The sequence below is a fragment of the Mercenaria mercenaria genome, chromosome 2 (genome assembly GCF_021730395.1).
Source record: "Mercenaria mercenaria strain notata chromosome 2, MADL_Memer_1, whole genome shotgun sequence".
In the NCBI taxonomy this organism is placed as follows: Eukaryota; Metazoa; Mollusca; class Bivalvia; order Venerida; family Veneridae; genus Mercenaria; species Mercenaria mercenaria.
Window position 1 is genome coordinate 3,080,267 of NC_069362.1, and position 15,584 is coordinate 3,095,850.

Consider the following 15,584-nt stretch of genomic DNA (forward strand, 5'->3'; position numbering starts at 1 on the left):
TTATTAGGTCATCAAGGGAAATAATCTAATTTGTATATAGGTTGAGCTTATGCACAAATTTTGTCCCTTGACAGTTATTTACTTTAGCAGTTCTTTTTGTTAACATTCATCCTTTATCTTTATAACAGTACTGATAAATGGTTCTGATGTTTTTTGTACAATATTATTATACTCAACATAATGTTCTACATAAACTGTGGGTACACTCGAGTTACATAATGACACGATGCCCTAAGTCAGCCACCATAGATGTTGGAATATAACTCAAGAAGATTAATACTTTATTTAGAGAGAACTTAAAATGAAAGTTACATTTTGTGAACATTGTATTTTTCAGTCAGTGAACAAAAGGTCCTCTGGTGCACTTGATGTTATTAAAGGCTTTGATGAGGTTTGTTATGATTTTATTACAAGATATAAAGTTGATATTGTTAAAAACAGCTTATCATAGAAAGGTTGAGATTTCAAAAAAAAAGTGTGTACTTTCCTACATGGAAGTTGCTGTTGGAAACAATTCAGAATTTTTTTTTATATTGCTCACAACATTTGGAGTACATAGCTCTTTCAACTATTTTGGCTGAAGTATGGACTTTTTGGTTATTGGTTGAGGTTTGAACAAGTCCACATTTTATCAAAACTATTTGACATGTGGCTTTTAAACTATTAATACTTGTTTATCATCATGATCTACATTAATTTTGAAGGCAAGAATACATTACTCTTTTAACTTTTTTTTTTTACTGAATTATGGCCCTTTTAGGACATGGAAATTTGTTTTTGTACAAGTCCTTATTTTGTCAATACTATTTGACATTTGGCTTTAAAACTGTGAACAATTGTTCATCATCATGATCACCATTGGTAGAAAAAAGTACATTACTCTATATTTGGCTGAATTTTGGCTCTTTTTGGACTTGGAAATTGGTTCAGACATTATTTTATTTTATGTTTTTCGGTGGTTTATCGAAATATAACGGTGAATTATATCCTGATAAACTCACTGGCCACTCAGTGAAAATTATCAAATCTGATACCCGGATTAACGTCAAAAAGTTTACCGAGCGTACTGAAAGCCGGAAACAATATGACGATGACGTCGTCAAAATGACGTCATCTTTGCGATGCTTCCTGATAAAATTTCCCGCAAATTTCGACATTTTATTGAAATAAACACAACAAAAGTAGAGTTTTAGACATAAAATAAACAGAAAAATTGTTGGTATCGATGTAATATCACGGTAATTTCACTCGTGAACACCAAAATTTGTTATTTTCACTCGTGGCTGCGCCACTCGTGAAAATATCACTTTTGGTGCCCACTCGGTGAAATTATAACGTGATATTACACCGAAACCAACAATTATCCTCTATATAATCAAGTCCAAAAAGGGCCTTAATTCAGTCCAAATACTCAACAGAGTGTACAATTTTTAGCTCGACTATTTGAAGAATAAGTAGAGCTATCCTACTCACCACGGTGTCGGCGTCGGCGTCACAGCTTGGTTAAGTTTTTCGTACCAGTCCACATTTTGACAAAGTCTTTTGAGATAAAGCTTTGAAACTTTCAACACTTGTTTATCATCATCATGGCCAGTTATAAGCAAGAGCACATAACTCCATCAAGGATTTTGGCTGAATTATGGCCCCTTTTGACTTAGAAATCATAGTTAAGTTTTTCGTACCAGTTCATATTTTGACAAAGTCTTTTAAGATAAAGCTTTGACACTTTCAACACTTGTTAACCATCATCATGGCCAGTTATAGGCAAGAGCACATAACTCCATCAAGGATTTTGGCTGAATTATGGCCCCTTTTGACTTAGAAATCATGGTTAAGTTTTTCGTACCAGTTCATATTTTGACAAAGTCTTTTAAGATAAAGCTTTGACACTTTCAACACTTGTTAACCATCATCATGGCCAGTTATAGGCAAGAGCACATAACTCCATCAAGGATTTTGGCTGAATTATGGCCCCTTTTGACTTAGAAATCATGGTTAAGTTTTTCGTACCAGTTCATATTTTGACAAAGTCTTTTAAGATAAAGCTTTGACACTTTCAACACTTGTTTACCATCACCATGGCCAGTTACAGGCAAGAGTACATAACTCCATCAGGGATTTTGGCTGAATTATGGCCCCTTTCGACTTAGAAATCTTGGTTAATATTTTGTACCAGTTCATATTTTGACCAAGTCTTTTGAGATAAAGCTTTGAAACTTTCAACACCTGTTTACCATCACCATGTCCAGTTATAGGCAAGAGTACATAACTCCATCAAGGATTTTGGCTGAATTGTGGCCCCTTTTGACTCAGAAATCTTGGTTAAGTTTTTCGTACCAGTTTATATTTTTTATAAAGTGTTTGACATATGGCTTTGAAACTTTTATCACTTGTTTAGTATAATAGTCTCTATCCGTAGGAAAGAGAAAATAACTCTGTCATCTATTTTGGCTGAATTATGACCCTTTTTGGACTTTGAAATTGGTTCTGTTTTCATACAAGTCCATGTTTTGTCAAAACTATTTGACATATGGCTTTTAAACTTTGAACACTTGTTTATCATTATGATTTCCATCTGTAGGCAAGAGTACATAACTATTTTGACTGAATTATGGCCCTTTTTGGACTTTGAAATTGCCTCATATATTGCCATTTAGTGCAAGACTTATCGAAATCATAGTAATACAGGAACGTTGTTTGTCTAATCTATTTATTTCTTTTGTCTGAATATCCGTGGAAATATTTTGACCCCATTCTTCAATCAATTCTTCGAATAGTCAAGCGCGCTGTCATCAGACAGCTCTTGTTGCATAACCATTTGACCTAGAACCTTCAAATTTCATATGACATCATTAATCACTGTGTAAATGTTCATGGATTTGCCAATTTAGACATCATTTATCTCAGATTGAATTTGGTCACCACATAAATTTTCTTTATTGTGCAAATTTGATATCATATGTCACAATATGAGATTGTTCACATAGTAAATGTTCATGGATTTACATATTCAGATATTGCATGTCACAAGATGAGGTTGTTCACCTAGTAAATGGCCATGGATTTGCCAATTCAGGCATCAGTTAACTCAGATTAAATTTGTTCACATAATAAATGTTCAAGAACTTGCAAATTCTGACAATATATATCACATGTAGAGATTGTTTACCTAGTAAATGATCTAGGATTTGCAAATTCTGGCATTGTATGTCACAGGATGAGATCACACATTAGATGTTCATGAATTTGTAAATTCAGATGTCATTGATTTTTTCAGATTAGATTTTTTCTTCTAGTACATGTTCAAAATTTGCAAATTTGGTCCCCTTGATTTGTATTTTATATTCCGGTTTTAAATGTGAGTTTGATGAGATATTAGTCAAGGTAGTAAGATCTTCAGTTTTGTAAATAGATGGTAGAAAGAGATTACTAAGTGAAGATGGATGATAAAGTGCTTATTCCTGGTATATAGTAGGGTTATTACAGTATTACCTTGCTTTGCAATGTTGCTCCACCAAGTGTAATCCTGCCTGGCAGAAAGCCTGACAGCTGAATGCATCATTTCACTTCGATGTATTGCTTGAATGATACTTCATTATACATATACCTATTTCTCATTGTATCATCTAGAAACAAGGGAAATAGGAATGAAAATTTGTTTGAAATGATGGAATTTTTGACGCACGGAACGTCAAGCTGCATCACTTTTGATGTCACAACTAAACAAGGTGTCCAACATTTGAATATTTTTCCAGTTCCTATGGGAATTGAATACAGGCTTTTGCATTGAAATACATTTATTTCAGGCATAAAATTGATACTGATAATAAAAATTGATATTTCTGAATTTTCATTCTTTTGCTGTTTTGCAGATTTTACAGGGGTCATCAGGTGCAGAATTTGCTAAATCAGTAATACAGTCGACCAAGGCATGCTCCTTGCTTAGAATCATAATGGCAAAACAGGTATGTATGTGTGCCATCGTGTATTTGAATCTGGCCAAGATAGAGCCACTGAACATTCTCGTATTAAATCAGTTGTGACTACTTTAAGAAATGGTAGGCTAAGGTTTGATGAATAGAGAATATGGACTGGAATACCATTGCTGGCATCTTGATAGCAGTGTTATAAATGATTTGACAATTTTTTTTAAACTGATGATAGAAACTATTAAGTTAGCGTTACCGTATGCTGTCTATTCTGCAATGTGTTAGAATTTTTCAAAGTATCTGGGTTTATTAACTAGAATGAAGCTGGAGTGAAAAGCAGTTTATACCAAGCTATGGAGATATTAGGAAGACATTGTGTTGGACAGAAGTCACCAATGGCAGTCATGGTTCATCAGTACCTGGTATCTCAAACCAAACAACAATCTCAGAGACCTCAGCTTAGGTCAGAAAAACAGGAACAGTTTTTGGAAGGTAAATAAAAAATTTAAATTTGAGATAGTCTAGATTTTTTTTTCAAGAGTAAATTCTAGTGTATTCTGCATATTTTATTTTTGTATATTACGTAAAGTTGTTGAGAACAACATTGAATGTAATATATTTACAGACCTTACAACAGTAGCAGCCTCAGATAGCAGTCAGCTGGAATCTCTTGTTCGAGAAAGTATGAGATCCACAATGAAAGCAGATGGCACAATATCTACAACACGGGTGGCGTGTAGTGTATTGCTGAGAGACAAGACACAGTCTAACAGGTGATATATTAGACTGGTTTATTGCAAAATAAAAATCACAGTTTATAGGGGATCCATAATGAAAACAGGCAGCACAACCTCAAAAAGATCTGACATTTAGTGTGCTGCTTAGAGACCAGACACAGTCTAACAGGTAATATATTAGACTGGTTTATTGAAAGATAGTCACAGTTTATGGGATCAGCAATGAAAGCAAACATCACAATCTCAACAACACAGCTAGAGTATAGTGTACTGCTTAGGGATCAGACATAGTCTGACAGGTATGATATTACACTGAGTTACAGTAAAATAAAGATACCTATTTATAGGAGGATCCCTTAAGATGTTTAGAAGTGCATTTTGGAGTAGAGAACTTTTCTTTTTGTTGAGTACAGAAGTCTAAATAAATACTAGAAATCATGCATTTTAGCTGAAATGTGTGAAGAACAGGTGGAGCTATTGCCCTCTCATTTGTGTGCTTCCACATTCGGGTCCTGATTTGGTTTTTAAAAAATTTATACGGCCAAAGGGGGCGTATTATGTTTTGACACCAATGTCCGTCTATCTGTCAGTCCATCCGTCCATTAGCACATTTGTGTCTGCTCTGTAACTTGAACCCCTTGATGGATTTCTAAGAAACTTGACACAAATGTTCACCACATCGAGACGACATGCAGAGCACATGTTTTGGATGGCTTGCTTCAAGGTCAAGGTCACACATAAGGGTCAAAGGTCATATGAGTTTGTTTCCTGTCCACTCTGTAACTCTTGAACTGCTTTAAGGATTTTAAAGAAACTTGGCACAAATGTTCACCACATCGAGATGACAAGTAGAGCGCATGTTTTGGATGGCTCACTTCAATGTCAAGGTCACAGGGGTCATGTTGCTCCGCATTGCAGTACTCTTGTTATTTCTGAGTCAGTCCATTGATGTGAGTGTTGCTAGAATACATTACTATATATTAAGTTGGTTGTAAGTAACCACATGTCAGAATGGATCAAAACTTCTAACTTGTTCCTGTAATGACCTGGAAATCAGTGTACATGTTCCGAAATTCTACTTTGCATTATTACAAAGTTATGAAGCAATATTTGGTTAAGTTTCTGTATGTAAGTTGGTATTTGGGTAAACACTTGTGGAAATGGATTCAAACTTTACACTCTTGTTCAATGTGATGATCTGACATGTAATTTTAGGTTTCATAACTCTGTTTTGCTTTTTCACAAAGTTATGCCCCTTTTTTGTCATAGAATTTTATGTCATTTAGTGGTTCTGTAACTCAAAGTTGGCCCTTTTTACTTGCTTAATCTAAGTTCACACTATTTTAACCTTTTAAGTGACAAGGTTTTTATGCCCCCGAAGGGAGGCATATTAGTTTTCAACTGTCCGTCCGTTAGTTCGTTAGTTCGTCACAACGTAAAATTTTTGCATGAAGGCACTTTACTCATGAACCACTGCACCTAGGACCTTTAAACTTCACATGCTGATAGTACTTATTAAGTACACGTCCTCTACTGACTTTGGGGTCACCAGGTCAAAGGTCAAGGTCACCAGGTCAAAGGTCAAGGTGCTGCGGGTGCATTTGTCACCATTAGTGACAGCTCTTGTTGAATAGTTGAGCCGTGCTGTCCTCCAGCAGCTCATGTTTTATATGTACACACACAGTTTACTCAGTTTTGTTTAATAATTTCAGTGGCACAATGTTACCTTCTACCTGTGCCTTGTTTGTTGACTGGTTAGAATTACTTGATCCAGAGGTCATTAGAATGGTTCCAGACTTACAAGAAAAGTTGTTATTTGCGAAACAATCAGTGTCACAGTCTAGCCAGAGAAGAGAACACAGTAGTCAGCCATATTTACTGGCACTGCTGACCCACCAGTCTAGTTGGAGCACACTGAATAGATGTATTAACTCCTTGTTGTCCAGTTGTGATAAAGGGTAGGTAATTCATGATATTATTGTGTTTGTAATTTTATAATGTAAAACATTTCTTGAATGAAATTTTGCACTGCAGCAAAACCTGTTATTTTCATTAAAAAATATAGTTTACTTTTTGGGTCTCCCTTGTGAATAGACAATTAAAATCTTTTTCTATCACAACCCAATTTATTTTCCTGTTAAACATAGAAGACTGCAACTGTGTGTTACTATGCAACACATGCACTGTTTATATGTCACAGTTGTGACATCATAGCATCAAAGGTCATAGTGATGTGCTGGAATAGAAAAATGACATTACACAGGCAAATATTTGGTGAATATCTTCAGAGATGGAAATGTAGATAATAATTATTGACAACAAGTTAGAATTGTCCTTGTGATATAATTCCATTGCATTTGAACTCCAAACATTGATTTTCTTCAATGAGAAATCAGTGTTTAGGATATATAATTTCTTAAAAAATTGCTTTTTCCAAAATGTTATAATGTTTTTTTGATGTCTTTTTTTTTCAGAATTTGTCCTTTTATAGTACAAATATAAAAATGTAATAATTCTATATAAACAGTTATGATCCTGTGTCAGTGCTTGACTTTCTGTGGGCGTGTATACATGTACCTAAGATCTGGCAGGGCAGAGAGAGAAAACTTCCTAAGGTTTTGTTTATTTATTTATGATGTTTTACTTAAAGAAACCCACCCAGTTGGCTTAATGGGTAAAACACAAGCCTACCAATTAAGACTGTTATCTTTGTTGATTTTGTAGACGACTAAATGTCTTAAGTCACTCTTCCTCAGGTCATATACACTATCAATCATCTGGTGTTATCAACCCAACAAAAATTGATGTAATATATTGAAAGAAATAAGTTTGTATTGCAATTGAAAGTGTTGAGATGGGATATATTCCATTTTGTCAACAAATAAAACATATTTATGGTTTTATTTTATGCTTTTCTTTTTAATACACATTATAATCTGAGAGTAGGAAAGAAAATGCGTAAAAAATATATATTTAATTTAGATATCCTGTGATGTTACAGTTTAAAGACACACAGAACACAGTTCCATGTCATTTTATATTTTGCAACATCGCAATATGAAATTTTCGTTTAGTAACATTAATCAAATTAACAACAAACCATGACTACAATTTTCATCCCGTTATTTGCCAAAAATTATAAATTGTTAAATGATGTAAAAGTAGATTTGTATAGGCCACTTGCAGCAATATGTAATGAGTGATATGAATGATAAAGTGCTTTGTAGGGTAACATAAAATAAATTTGTCATTTTAATTTATTCTTTTTGTGTGTGTTGAAATGATATTTTTTGTTTGGTTGGTTTTAAGCCAAAATGTAAAAATTTAGGTCATATGGCATCTTCCCATCTTGCATTGTGGAGAAAAAGAGCACATGCTTGTGCAGACATTATTCCAGAGTCTGAACAAAATTTAAACAACATCCGGCAAATCCAGAGGCTAACTTTCTCTCTTGAATAAATTCTACTTCCAAAGTGCGGATTCCAACATACAGTCGAGTCCACTTAATACGAACTCGCTTGGTACGAATTTTCGGATTAAACGAACAAAGTCCGAATTCCCCGGCCGAGTCCTTCTATTTCCTTTGTAAAATTATTTCGGTAATAGCGAACTCGCTTGATACGAATAATCGGTAGATACGAACACATTTTGGAAGTCCCAATAAGCTTAGATATTATACTTTTCCATCTTTTGATACGAATTAATTTTAGAAGTCGGGGCCGTTATAAAATGTGTAGAAAATTATAATATGGTCAAGCTTGTGCCACTTGGTAATTGAACAATTGAGTAGTTCACACCTATTCACAAACAAACACTCGGTCCTTTGTGTATCATGTCAATATAAAATAATGTAATCAATTAACAGGTCAAGATTTAAAGAGGTGTAAATAATTTTAAACACATTATTGACGTTCTAGTGTCGATACAGGTAGGCTGTGCATTCCAAAATATACAAACTTTTATACCTCTTAGAATCCTTGTTATATAGTACAAGCTCCAATGTCGGCGATGGATATAATTTGGCGCTCTTGACCTTGAACGCACATTAAAATTTAAATTAATACAGTTTTACCTGTTTAAGTATGACTTTTCTTGAGTAATTTCAATGTTATCTGAATGAATTAACTTAATCAGTTTAAAACTATTAACTACTTTCATGTATCATAATATTGGAATCTATTCACCGGTGATACCCGTGATACTGCCTAAATTGCTCGGACAAATTATCTAGTCATACATTCATTAATACGAATTTTGTTTGATACGAACATATTTCATAGGTCCGGATGAGTTCGTATATAGAGAATATTAGGTTACTGTCTTATAAATTTAAATTTATTAAGTGAGTCGGAGAAAATATAAAAGTCGAGGCTCTGCCGAGACTTTTATTTTTTCGTAGACGAACTTAATAAATTTAAATTTATAAGACAGTAACCTAATGTTCTATTTATCCTACCTTCTGATCTAAAATCATTCTTTAATTAAAATTCAAAATTTACCACCAACTAGATCCGAGTCTGTCTTGCACAGAAATTAATACGCCCCACCATTACACAAACAGGTCTTTAAGATAAAAATATAAAATATGAGCCGAAAAACAAAGGCTAACCTTGTTCTGCTTTGTGTCTGACTTCTCTGTTCTGCTGAACATTAAAGATTAATTCTAATTTGCTGCCAAGTGAAGTTTTGTCCGAAGTTGAGTTGAATGTCGGGTTGCCCATTGATCAGGTCGGATATCCGGGCACTTCAGCGTATCGCGTTGCGTAGCAACAAGCGGAGGTGACAGCAAACGCTAAATTGTAATTGTAAAGCGTTTAATATTTCCTTAGTGCTGGTTATTTTTCTTTATTTAAAGTAAAATTTTGGGCAATATTAAGAAGTCAGTGAATTTATAATGTAGCATGATGTTCGAGAAATCACTCCCGAGAAAGAAATCTTTCTTTTTTAGGTTTCAGACGTGATATTCATCATTAATCCGTGTAAGCTACAAGGTCTCATATTTGTGACGGACTGAATGAAAATTATAATTTAAAAAATCGGAGGTCTTTACAAATAAATAAAACAGAAAATCTAGCTCATCTAATTAGGTTTCTCCATTCGTTTCACTTTTCTCGTTCTATTTTGTAGCCTACCATTAAAACAGTTCTGAAAGCCAGATAGCTTATACTGTGGTGTCAAAAGTGATTCAGTAACGCCAAATTTAATTAAATGAACACCTCTAACCTAAATTCTGATTGGTATGAGATTTAATAAAAGGTGTCATAATTTAAAGCATAATAGTACATAATGCGTAAATACTGGATAAGGGATTTTTTCTCCCTCGAAGCGTATCAGGATCAAAATAGAAGATCTTTAACTGCATTTATAAAACAAAGTTTTTTTTATATATAAACAATTGTTTTAAATGTAAAATGACAGCTAGAGCTACTGTGTTACACGTGGAGATAAAATGATAATTATAATACAATGTAATAACTGCATGCTAGTTTCTTTTCTACGAAAAGCCAGGATGTATCAATAAACTGATGACTTCCTTAAATACGAAAATACTGAAAAATGCTGATCTCTGTTTTGTATTAAATTGTCAATTATTTAAAACTGTGAATGATAATTTGCACGCTTTGTCTAAAATAATTTTAGCCATACCTTGTAGTTTTCAAAATCCATATTTTTTTGTTAATTGTTAGACTGTCACAATTGACTGCTTCCACATATAATAAAATTAAAGCATTCATTCAAGTCATAAGTTATAGATCACTATGGAAACCAATCAGTATGTGGTATATTAATGATAATCAGTTTTGACCAGTTCTTAATGACTATCACTAATTAATAGATTGATTTCCTGTTTGTTTCATCCCTCTCATGTACCCCTTCGGGGCCTTATGGTAATTTCCTGTTTTATCCGTTTGATGTATGCCTTCAGGGTCGTATGATATTTGGAAGATATACATTATTGTTATTTGAGTGTTAACTGACTAAGGGATTAATAGAGCTCCTACATAGAAAAAAAAACCTTAATCAATACACATATAGTTTATTTGAAATTTTAAAATCAATTCACCAAACTAATTTTTGGCTGAAAGGACATTTCTTCAAAAAAAAAAAAGAATAAATAAATAAAATAAATAAATATAAAATAAAAAAATGACTGCAATAAGATTACATATATAATAAGTTTTTAACTTTATTTAAATGACTTTCATACTTAATTATAGCATTTTACATAAACTAAATGAAATATATCGCACAAAGTATATTTCAAGAAATGGCAACAATATAAAATATTTTATTTCAGAGCATTAAAACATTTAGAAAATCAGCTTATTTTAAAAAGACATAAAAAATCAGAAAATTGATTTACTTATTTATTTTATCTGTTCTTTCTTGAGAAAACAAACAAACAAAAACTCTTTTTCAAGACACTTGAAAGATTCTCTGAAAGATGAAATAAACAACTGCTACGATTTTAAGCAAAGAAGTTGAATAAAAAAAATGTTATGTTCTCAGATATTGAGTTTATTTTAATATGTAATATGATGCAAACAGAGAAAATGTTGAATAAGCTAATCATAACTGATCCGTAGCGCCAAAGAGCTGACAATACATAATCTGTCACTTTTTCCAGACCGTTTTAAAATGCCACAAAATCATTTATCACAAAAAATACCTACTTTTTTTTTTTGAAAAATATATAGATTGTACCATTGGGTAAGCATATAATAAAAAAGATGACCCTTGATTTGTTTTATTTGAAAATAAAAACATTACAACCCACACCGCTAGTTAATTCGCTACGAATTGCGAGGTCTTGCTTTCACCTCCAAGGTAATTTGCATAATCGACTGCTCCGGATGTGACGTCATGCCGACCTGATCAATCCTCACCAAGCAAACGATTGACAAGACTTATATACACGCCATATCGCCGCTTGACAAAACAAATAGGCAAACCGTTTCCTCGATGATTTTATTCAATAACACTCCATTACAGATGGAATATATTCCTGGATTGACGTGTAGAAAGCTAAAATTCTGAACAAACTCTATACATGAGTCACTTCCCGTTTCTCCGAGCGTTTCCGTTATAAAAACTTTTTGTAGTAATTGCATGTACGGTATGCATACACTATACATTTGTGATGGTCTCACATACCTAATAAAAGCGCGTTTATGAAAATAATTGCATAAATATGTCTTTTAGCAGTTATTCTCAAAAACAAGATGGCGTCGTTTTAAAAAAAAATATCCAAAAAGTAGTCCGCCAAGCTTTATTTAGTCACTGACCAGATAAAGCAAAATTTATCTGACCCCTTGATTTTTGCTTTTATTTTGCATGAAGGTAGGATAAATAGAGAATATTAGGTTACTGTCTGATAAATTTAAATTTATTAGGCGAGTTGAAGAAAATATATTAGGCGAGGCTCTGCCGAGCCTTATATTTTTTCGTAGACGAGCCTAATAAATTTAAATTTATTCAGACAGTAATCTAATATTCTATTTATCCTACCTGTTCAGAAAATTAGGAAAAAGTCGTTGGAAAGAGCAACAGCGTGCAGACTTGACGTCATATGATATGACGTTTGCTAGTGTAATTCAGTTTGTGGAAAATTGAAAAAATGCAATAACTTTTTTGTTTCTGGATAAAAACTTTTGATTTTACCACTTATTTTCTTAGTTAGAACATTTCCAATAAAATGATAACAGTTTCAATGAAAAATTCAGAAAAAAAATGGTTTCAAAATTTCCGGCTGAAGTGCTGTAGAAGTGAAAAATAGCAATAACTTTTTTGTTTCAGGATAAAAACCTTTGATTTGACCACTCATTTTCCAAGTTCAGACATTTCCAATACAATGGTGATGATTTAAATGCAAAATTTTGATAAAATAAGTGATTTCAAAAGTTCCTGCAAAAGTGATATCTTGACACTGACTAGATAAAGCAAAGTTTATTAGGCAGGCCGATATTGCGCTATATCTTATATGAGGGTAGGATAAAAAGCGAGTTTGACTGTATACGGTTGTAAGACAAATGGTTTAAAGACAGATTAGGACATGCATGTACTAGTTGCTAAGAGTGAGAAAAGGAAAATCAGCTGAGAGTGGTTGGAATTTATCATGCTCCTGCTATGCATAATTTTTGAAACTAATTTCTTACAGAATAGCAAGTTTCATAGCATAGACAAATTTTCTGTTACAGAACCAGAGTCCAGAGGATGTTTTATGTTTGACTGGTTCTCAGTTGGTCATACTTGTCAGCTATATCATTCAAGAGGCAACTAGTCAGTCATGTGATTCTGAATCAGCCAATGAGATTCCATTCACTATGAGGAACAGGATAGAATTACTAAAGGCCTGTGTATGTGGTGACCAAGATAAAGTCAAAAATTTGGTGCTTTATATAGAAAGGATGCTGAAACTTAAAAGGTAATCTGCAGATATAAATCTAAACTAGAAAGACTAGTCTGCATGTTGAATACATATGTTCAAGTTTCCATGTACAGCCATTGTGAATCTGATTTTCTTTTTAGAAAAAATACCCATTGAATATGTATCTAAATTTTGTCAGACAGTAACCAGAAAGAACTGCTGATACACTACACTTACTGTAATTGGTATGTCATTTCAGCAGCAACATTCACCTATATGAGGCATTTCTGTTGGAGTTATACCTACAGTACCCATTCCTGTCAGCATGGTTGTCAGATTCTAGATGTGTCACTTCGGAGGCTCTAAACACTCATAATTCACAAACTCAGGTAACCTATAGATTCTTGAAGTGTCACTTCAGAGGCTATAGCATCTCATAATTCACAAACTCCGGTAATCTATAGATTCTACAAGTGTTTCTTCAGAGGCTCCAGCCTCTCATAATTCACAAACTCGTGTAACCTATAGATTCTAGAAGTGTCACTTCAGAGGCTTGAGCCTATCATTATTCATAAACTCAGGTAACCTATAGATTCTAGAAGTGACATTTCAGAGGCTCAAGCTCCTCATAATTCACAAACTCGAGTAACCTATAGATTCTAGAAGTGTCACTTCAGAGGCTTGAGCCTACCATTATTCATAAACTCAGGTAATCTATAGATTCTAGAAGTGACATTTCAGAGGCTCAAGCCTCTCATAATTCACAAACTCTGGTAACCTATAGATTCTAGAAGTGTCACTTCAGAGGCTTGAGCCAATCATTATTCATAAACTCGGGTAACCTATAGATTCTAGAAGTGCCACATCAGAGGCTCAAGCCTCTCATAATTCACAAACTCGGGTAACCTATAGATTCTAGAAGTGTCACCTCAGAGGCTCTAAACACTCATAATTCACAAACTCAGGTAACCTATAGATTCTAGAAGTGTCACTTCAGAGGCTCAAGCCTCTCACAATTTACAAACTAGGGTAACCTATAGATTCTAGAAGTGTCACTTCAGAGGCTCAAGCCTCTCATAATTCACAAACTCGGGTAATCTATAGTTTCTCAAGCGTTTCTTCAGAGAGTCAGGCCTCTCATAATTCACAAACTCAGGTAACCTATAGATTCTAGAAGTGTCACTTCAGAGACTTGAGCCTATCATTATTCATAAACTTGGGTAAACTATAGATTCTAGAAGTGTCACTTCAGAGGCTCAAGCCTCTCATAATTCACAAACTTGGGTAACCTATAGATTCTAGAAGTGTCACTTCAGAGGCTCAAGCCTCCCAGATTCACAAACTCGGGTAACCTATAGATTATAGAAGTCACCTCAGAGGCTCTAAACACCCATAATTCACAAACTCAGGTAACCTATAGATTCTAGAAGTGTCACTTCAGAGGCTCAAGCCTCTCATAATTCACAAACTCGGGTAACCTATAGATTCTCAAGTGTTTCTTCAGAGAGTCAGGCCTCTCATAATTCACAAACTTGGGTAACCTATAGATTCTAGAAGTGTCACTCCAGAGGCTCAAGCCTCTCATAATTCACAAACTCGAGTAACCTATAGATTTTAGAAGTGTCACTTCAGAGGCTTGAGCCTATCATTATTCATAAACTCAGGTAACCTTTAGATTCTAGAAGTGACATTTCAGAGGCTCAAGCCTCTCATAATTCACAAACTCGGGTAACCTATAGATTCTAGAAGTGTCACTTCAGAGGCTTGAGCCTATCATTATTCATAAACTTGGGTAACATATAGATTCTAGAAGTGTCACTTCAGAGGCTCAAGCCTCTCATAATTCACAAACTCGGGTAACCTATAGATTCTAAAAGTGTCACTTCAGAGGCTCAAGCCTCTCATAATTCACAAACTCGGGTAACCTATAGATTATAGAAGTCACCTCAGAGGCTCTAAACACTCATAATTTACAAATTCGGGTAACCTATAGATTCTAGAAGTGTCACTTCAGAGGCTCAAGCCTCTCATTATTCACAAACTTGGGTAACCTATAGATTCTAGAAGTGTCACTTCAGAGGCTCAAGCCTATCATTATTCATAAACTTGGGTAACCCATAGATTCTAGAAGTGTCACTTTAGAGGCTCGAGCCTATCATTATTCATAAACTTGGGTAACCTATAGATTCTAGAAGTGTCACTTCAGAGGCTCAAGCCTCTCATAATTCACAAACTCGGGTAACCTATAGATTCTAGAAGTGTCACTTCAGAGGCTCAAGCCTCCCAGATTCACAAACCCGGGTAACCTATAGATTATAGAAGTCACCTCAGAGGCTCTAAACACTCATAATTCACAAACTCGGGTAACCTATAGATTCTAGAAGTGTCACTTCAGAGGCTCAAACCTCTCATAATTCACAAACTCAGGTAACCTATAGATTCTAGAAGTGTCACTTCAGAGGCTCAAGCCTCTCATAATTCACAAACTGGTGTAATCTATAGTTTCTCAAGTGTTTCTTCAGAGAGTCAGGCCTCTCATAATTCACAAAC

General features: G+C 34.2%; 1 protein-coding gene across 1 annotated transcript in view; it reads left to right on the plus strand.

The window, feature by feature from the left end:
• Nucleotides 1–15,584, plus strand: part of LOC123563056 (integrator complex subunit 1-like) — a 93,765-nt gene that overhangs the window by 62,452 nt on the left and 15,729 nt on the right. Inside the window, exons 30-38 of the mRNA XM_053537689.1 lie at nucleotides 338–391; nucleotides 3,873–3,965; nucleotides 4,247–4,421; nucleotides 4,555–4,702; nucleotides 6,379–6,624; nucleotides 7,194–7,281; nucleotides 12,865–13,091; nucleotides 13,294–13,457; nucleotides 13,947–13,999. Coding sequence (XP_053393664.1) covers nucleotides 338–391; nucleotides 3,873–3,965; nucleotides 4,247–4,421; nucleotides 4,555–4,702; nucleotides 6,379–6,624; nucleotides 7,194–7,281; nucleotides 12,865–13,091; nucleotides 13,294–13,457; nucleotides 13,947–13,999 — 1,248 coding nt within the window. The remainder of the gene's footprint in view (nucleotides 1–337; nucleotides 392–3,872; nucleotides 3,966–4,246; nucleotides 4,422–4,554; nucleotides 4,703–6,378; nucleotides 6,625–7,193; nucleotides 7,282–12,864; nucleotides 13,092–13,293; nucleotides 13,458–13,946; nucleotides 14,000–15,584) is intronic.